General features: G+C 47.9%; 1 protein-coding gene across 5 annotated transcripts; it reads right to left on the bottom strand.

Moving 5' to 3' along the window:
• Nucleotides 1-60: 60 nt before the first annotated feature.
• ING4 (inhibitor of growth family member 4) lies at nucleotides 61-7,029 on the bottom strand. 5 transcript variants are annotated; one of them, XM_044227671.1, is made up of 8 exons: nucleotides 6,967-7,029; nucleotides 4,227-4,298; nucleotides 2,390-2,556; nucleotides 2,096-2,210; nucleotides 1,825-1,933; nucleotides 1,434-1,581; nucleotides 1,111-1,172; nucleotides 61-998 (listed from the first exon to the last, which is right to left on the bottom strand). In XM_044227671.1, the coding sequence occupies exons 1-8, from the start codon at nucleotides 7,001-7,003 to the stop codon at nucleotides 959-961; spliced, it is 750 nt and encodes a 249-aa protein (XP_044083606.1). In that variant the 5' UTR covers nucleotides 7,004-7,029; the 3' UTR covers nucleotides 61-958. The 5 variants fall into 5 exon arrangements, with proteins under 5 accessions (XP_044083606.1, XP_044083607.1, XP_044083608.1 ...); XM_044227672.1 differs by having other exon boundaries at nucleotides 1,825-1,930; XM_044227673.1 differs by having other exon boundaries at nucleotides 2,105-2,210.
• Nucleotides 7,030-7,372: the final 343 nt, after the last annotated feature.

Raw genomic sequence — 7,372 nt, 5'->3', positions numbered from 1 at the left:
ATTGGCACAAGGGAAAAATGCTTTTCTGTGTTGTGTTTAAAATAAGAAATCAAGCTAATATAATAGTACATGCATAAAACACAAATACACATTTATTGGAAATTAAGTGAATGATGCTTTATGGAAAAAAGATGCATAATTTTAGAAGCCTGGGAAAGCCCGGGTCTGAGGCAACCCCCCCCCCCCAAACTCTGTCTTTCCCAAGGTGAGATGTGGATTCTGGTGCAGAGGTACCGCTTCTGGTTCCGTGTCTTGTTCTACTTCCTCCCACGTCTAATCCAACCCAGACGATGCAAACAAAATGGATAGCACATGTTCTAAAATACAGTCCCTACAATAAACACAGCAGGCCAACATGGATAGCTTTTATTCACCTACTCAAGTTCCTTTACACGTGAGTTACGTGCACTCCGCCTTGCCCCCTCTCCCATTCACAAGGCCAGGATGAATCCTCTTGGCACAAAGGAAGGGGTGCCCCTTCAACTAAGGCCACAGCCCAGATGCTCTAGGGAGCCCCCACCATGTAAAAAGCAGGAAGAGAACAAAGAGAGTTTATCACACCAGAGCCCCCCCCACAGGGAGAGGGAGTCAGGAGGGCTAGGGAGTGCCCCCATGCTACTGCCCCAGTCCTTAAATACAAAGCAAGGGGAGTGAAGAGGACCATCCCTTGGAAATACAGCACCAACCTCAGCACAGAGGCAAAAGGACAGTGGGCAAGACCACTTCCCTCTGAGGGGGGCAGACAATGAGAGCACAGATGTTTAGCGGCTGTGGCACCCCTCCCTACCAGGGTTTGGATGCAGCCTCAGCACCAGGAGTGGGGAGAGGTGAGGAGAAGGGATGACTACACTGTGCCATCCACTCTCCCTGAGCCCCCGAGCCCCAGCACAGGCTTTCCTCTCCCCACTAGCCTGGGTCCAGGGATGTGGAAGAAACCGTGGGAATCCATCGCCCCTATCTATTTCTTCTTGCGTTCCTGGGAGCAGCGTGGGCAGAACCTAGAGAGGAACAATGTAACAGAGAAGCGGAGGGAGAAAGTGAGTGAGAGGGGGTGCCCTCCTCCATGCAGCTCAGGGGCAGCCCGGCGCCTGCCGCAACTCTCTCACTCACCACTTCCCCCGAGGCTTGGTCGTCAGCCCCACACAGGCAAAGTGGAACCACTCAATGGAACACTGAAAAGGAGGAAGATGGAAGAAGCAGAAGTCAGGGGCCCGGGGCAGGGGGCTGAGGAAAGAAAAGAAGTTTCCTCCACAGATTCCTCAGAAGTGTTCCCGTATTCCGTCCCTTTGGAGAAATCTTGGAGGTCCCAAGGCCAACCAACTCCACCTTCCTCTTATTCTGCAGTCCCACTATTCAACCGTTTCTTCCCCTCTTGTACCCGCTCCCTCGTGGCCCCCAGAACCCCATCTGGAGGCAAAACGGTTGGTTCTCACATCAGGGTTGTCACAGCCAATCATCTCTCCATAGGAGACCTGGTGACAAAGGCAATAGGTGGGTTCGTTGGGATCCACAGGCATATCCAACACATCAGAGGGGTGGACACTGCCAAAGGTCACTGAGGGCATCCCATACTCAGGACTTCTGCATGCCGAGAGGAAGAGAACGTGTCATCTGCAGAAAGGGAAGCTACAGAGGTGGTAGAAAGACATCCTGGTGGGGCAAGTGACTTGTGGCGTCTCTTCTCTATCCAGCAAATATCACAATGATGAGGAGAAGTTACTGGCACAGAAGATGGAGAGAGTGGCAAGGGGCAGTGTGGGGTGGGAGTGCGGGACAGGAGAAAAAAATACGCCGCATGGCAAAGTGCCCCCCCTGTACACTCACGTGCGCACAAGTTTCAACTTCTTCTGGGCAGCTTTGGGAGCTTCTTCATCTGAGTTTTTTCCTTTGGAACGAGCACGGGCAGCTTTCTTCTCCTTTTGAGTCCGGCCTTCTAGGAAAGAGGGGGAAAGCCAGAAGGCAGAGAGACAGAAAGATGGGTTAAGTTTTCTTGCTTCCCCCTCCTTCCAAGCTGGTGCCCCTCCCTGGTAGCTCAAGGGTGGCTGCTTCTCCCTCGGAATCCTCGCCCCTCTTCAGGCCCCGCCCCCCTCCTCACTCTTTTTGCCTTTGCTAGAAGAGCTGTCATAGTCACTGGACTCAATCTGCTTCTCCTTCAAATCAGCCTCAAAACGGGCCAGGTCTGTGTCCAGTCGCCGAATGTGTTTGTCCACCTAGGTGCGAGGAAGGAAAAGAGAGAGCTACAAGGCTGGCTCAGGCCAAAGAAAATAAGGCTAAGGCACATTCTATGTATCTCCCAGACCCAAAACAGATCCCAACACAGCTGAAGGAGGGGTCTAGGACCCCAAGGATTAGATGGGAGGCAGGTAGGGAGCCGTGAACAGGGCCATACCATCTCATAGGTCTGCATGGCAAGCTGCACCTTGTCGTCACCAAATTCCTTGCACTTGCCATAGGCTTCCTGGATCTGTTTGAGGAGGGCCAATTTTTCCTCGGAGCTCAGGCTGCGGGCGCTATTCATATACTCAGTGGCCAACTTGTCAATTTCAGCCTTCAGGTCTACAACAGAGACAGAGGCCTGGTCACAAAGGCCCCTGAGTGGCTACGTGAAACACACTTCTTCCTCTTGTTTCTTGGGCCTTTTTCATTGACCATCATCATAACCTTCGAACTAAAATGCCCTGAAAGTTCATAGGTACTGCGCCATTTACTCAAGTAATGCAACATAGTGACAGAATTTGTTTTAAAGGTGCCTTCAGGTGTAGAAAACATTGCTACCATAGTTGGAACTGAACTTATTAGTGAAAAATGAGGGGGGAATCTTTGCACACCGTACTAATATGAAGTATATTTTTGTTCCTGTCTGCAGATGCTGCTTTGAAAGGGTTGGTGCTTCTTGAACCATGAATCTTGTCTCACAGGCTTCTGGATTTCTTGTCTCAAAAACATTCCAGCTCTGAGTGCTGCGAAGCCGGCTGGGTCATCTGCTGCGGCCGCCTTCCAGGTCTGTACATCTGTGACTCATCGTTTAAAACTAGGCCCTAGTTCATTTATGTAACAGTTCTTCTACCCTACTTTGCTCATCGTCTGCAACCTGCTCGTATTTCTTGTCACTTTTTCTGTGTTCATCTTAGACATTGCTCTGAATGTTTTCATACCGGAAGGCTGGCGATGTCCCCAGACACTGAGACTGTAGATGCTTACTGCTGGCTCTCTGGTAGGACTCATAGAAAATGTCGATGAAAAGAGACAAGAGTGACTGTAACGTGGTGCAATGACAGGCAACCGGAAGGATCTGTGTACAACTACGTTTGTGCCCCATTTCGTGGGAGGCCTTTGGAGGAAGCTGAAAATGCATGTAGTTTGATAATCTCCCAATCGGTCTTCCTGTGCGTGAATTTAAGAGTAGGGACTGTGATACAAAGGAAGCAAGCTGGTTCTCAGGATTTGGCAGGCAGTTCTCAGGGCTGGGGAGAGGGGAGCCTACCTCCAGGATTTTACATGATGTTCACCTTTTCATGAGTAAACTTACCCAGAGTAACTGATATCACAGCTTTAGGTTTTCTAACACCAGCTTGTTACATCCTTGAGCATGGCTACATAAGAATGGAAGGTAAGACTTATATATCCTTCAGCAGGTACGGGGCATGGCTCCAACAGATGACATCTTTGCCCTTGAAGAGACCAATCTGACCACTGCAGTGTAGCCTCAGGCTCCAAGTGAATGCCTCAGTACAGCCAGATTTGCTCAACATCCAAGGCAGGCCACAGATGGTATCTAGAGCTTCTGTTAAGGTTGAAGAATACAGTGTAGCGATCCTGTTGTTAATTGCAGCTTTTCCTTTTTTTTCCCTCTCTCTCTTTTTAAGAACTTCTCTACCACCATGACTAACAATCCAGCAGAGTAGAAACATCCTAGTCTTTCTATAGATATACTGAATACAGAGAATAGCAACGATTCTCGAGTTGACTTCTTTTTCAATTCTTCTTGCAGATACCAAGAACAGAGCATCTTTGAATTCTTGAGGCCTTATTGCAGTACTCTATTATGGAAACGCTGATCTAGAAATGCAGAACTTCACTGCTCTCCTTTTAAGAATTGCAAGAGAGTCAAAGAGAGAGAAGCCACAGTTTTCCAGATCAGACCAGATGATATGATAACACCAAGCAGAAGAAAGAAAAAACCATACACATTCATTATACACACAAACTCCTTACTCTGTACGTACCCTCTGTTCTTTGGTCCAGGTCCCTCATGAGCTGAAAGTTTCTCTGCAGTTCGAAGGGGAGGTTTTCGATACCTAGGGAGAAGAAGAAAAACTGAGAATCACAGCCCTTTATAGGTTTATAGCTGCTTTTAAAGCACAGATCCAAAAGGGGACTCAGGAAAAGAGTCCCTCCTTGGCATGGCTGGATTTATCCAGAACAGTACTCATCATTCCCTTCTCAGTGGAAGCTGTGTCTGTATCTCTCCACGATTCACTCTGCCATCTCTTCACAGCTTTCCCATCATTTGCCCCTTCAGTGACCTTCCTCAATCAATCAGCCCCTCCTTCTCCTTGATTCCCTCCAAACTCTTTGCCCTCAACCCAAATACCCACCTGGTATCCTCCACTCTTCACACACACACTTCCAATCTGCTCTCTGTATCACAGTCAGAAGAGCATCTTAAAAAATGCAAATCTCGTTAAGTCATCCTCCTGCTTTATAACCATCTGGTAACTTCCTCTCACACAACTCCTATTCCTACTTTATACTTTCTGGCCCATGTTCGCCTTACTCCAGCCTTGACTCGGGTCATTCCCCGTTTGTCCACTCTCATCAGACTGGCCTTCTCTGAGTGCCCCCAACTTGCCAGGGCTTGTCCTGCTGCCCAGCTTTCCACGTGCTGCTTTCTGTCCTGAAGGACTGCTTATTCTTTGTCCCACCTCCACCATACCTCTTGGCCTACTAAACTCCTGTTCATTCCTCAAGTTTCAGTTCAACTCCGAGTTCTCAGACTCCAAGTGCCCTTGATGATGCTGTCAAGTTTTTCTGACTCTACCCTTTTGGGCACTTATCCAACTGCAATTAAATCATGAATTGTGCAACCAGTTATTTGGTATCTATCTCCCTAGCCCTCCAAAAGGACTGGACACATCTGTCTTGCTTATTTTGCTATGACTTGCGTACAGAGGGTCTTCCATAAATACTTGAATGCATGCATATATAACTCAAGTCTTTCCATGAAAGAAAAATCTCTTCCCATGACTCCATTTCAAACTTCTAAAATACCTCCACTGCTTTAACCTATAACATCAGGTCTGCCACTACCAGTTTACTGAGATTACTTTAAGTCACCAGTGACTTACTGATCTTACAAATGATCTGTTATTAGTCCTATCTTATCAAATATGTCTGCAGCAGTTGGCACCATCTTCTTCCCTTCAGCAACTTTCTTCCTCTTAGGATTCCAGATCTCCTCATATAATTTCTGATAATTCCAACAGTGATGCTTCTTTAGCCTGTCCCTTTAATGTTAATGCTTTCTTGAGATTATACTTTAATCCTCTCATTTTCCCACCTTCTTTAACATTCTCTGAAAGATCTCCATCTCACTCACTCTCACAATTACCATGCCTATGCTTAAGTTTAAACTGAATTAGGTATATTGCTGTTACTCCTGATTCCCTATCTTGCTGATGGTATCCTAACCACCTGACTTCCCTAGCAGGAAATCAAGGAGTCACCTTAGATTCTTCCTTCTCTCTCAACTAGTCAATCAATCAGTGTTGTCCTTTTAGCTCTTAAAGACCTGAACTTATCATACATCAGTTGTTTTCCTTTATTAAAACCTGTTTTTAAAATCTGTTGGTTCTTTATGCTCTCTAAAGTGCAAGCCTCTTAGCTTGACTTAAAAGACCTTGCATAATCTAGCCCCAACCTCTTTCCAGCCTCACTTCCCAATCTCGCACCTTAGAGTCCTATATATCAAACACTCTGACTTCACTTTTCCTTGACCTGCCACAAACCCATCTTAATACCTTTGCTGGTGCCTTCCCCAATCAGAAATTTCCTTTATTTCTCCACCCTTGCAAATAAACACTCAATCTTCAAATCTGTGATAGCCTTACCTACATCCCCAGGGAATTAGCCCCTCTTTCTCCAGTGCTACCAAGTGTCCTTCTGACCTATTTCTATTATTTCACTTGTCAGTTTTATGATTATTTATTAGCAGAATCGGTTTCCTCCTAGACTATGAGCACTTGAGAGCAGGGTCTGTGTCTTACTCATTTTGGTATCTCCGCAGTACCTGCCATTATGTCTGACACAGAGCAGGGCCTCAATAAATGAATGGATGAACGGATGACTCCCAACACTAAGACAATGTAAGCGCAAAAGGGTGACAGGCTTTGTGAAGGGGTGGTTTACACAAATGGCATAAACATAACACCAGATTTCCATATGATAGGAAATGGATCTTTACTCCAAGAAGAGAAGCGTTCCAGTTTACCATCTGCAGTGGTCACTCACAACCCCCGATCCCCATGAGAAACCGCTTCTGAGAAAGAACTGAGCGGAGGAGCTGCGAGCTGGTCTTTTGTCGTTGCTCCAAATGGCAGTGGGTGATATACTAAAACGACCGATCCTGAAAGATCGGGGGGGGGGGGCGGTTGGCGGTGAACAGCCTGAGGCTGGAGACCCAGGAGATGGGCTCGGCAAATACCTTCCCAGCTCTGCCCATTAGCCCTTCAAGAGACATCCCCTCAGCCCTACCGCGCAGCCCCTCCCTCGTCTACACCCAAAAGCCAGGCCTTGACCCTGCTGCCCCGCCCCCTCTTTCTTCACACCCTCCAGTATTTTCTCTCACGGAGCCCCTTCGTAATCGTGACTTTCTGACCACCGGGACTTCGGGGCCGTACAGTTCCTCAGCCCCGATCCCCCCCGCCACTCTATGACCCCTGACCCCCTCCTCCAGCCTGCTCTTACTGTCCAGATAATGTTCCAAATACATCCCCGCAGCCATCTTGAAGCAAAACAAAGCAACTTCCGATCCGCCCCGGAAGTGACTGAAACGCAACAGGCGCTGAAGCTGTTATCCTTGGGTAGGAGCCTTTCCGCCCTTAAAAGGAGAGCTTCCGCCCTCAGTAAATTATTCGCGGGGACACATCCGCCCGACGTTAAAAACTTTCCCTTTTGCGTAGGTAGCTGGGGCGGCCGGTGCCGCGATGCCTGAGGTGGCTTTAGCCCGCTTCCGCCCTTACTGAAAGCCCGGTACGCGACCGAAGCAGGCATGACGTCACTGCGGGTCGCCATTTTGCATTCCCTATCAAACTTTTTTTTTCCCTCCAAAACCATGATGTGAGTTATGAGGGGCAAAAAACCCCCTTTGTCT

The sequence above is a fragment of the Neovison vison genome, chromosome 12, assembly GCF_020171115.1.
Source record: "Neovison vison isolate M4711 chromosome 12, ASM_NN_V1, whole genome shotgun sequence".
Taxonomy (NCBI): domain Eukaryota; kingdom Metazoa; phylum Chordata; class Mammalia; order Carnivora; family Mustelidae; genus Neogale; species Neogale vison.
This window is presented reverse-complemented; position numbering and strand designations above follow the sequence as displayed.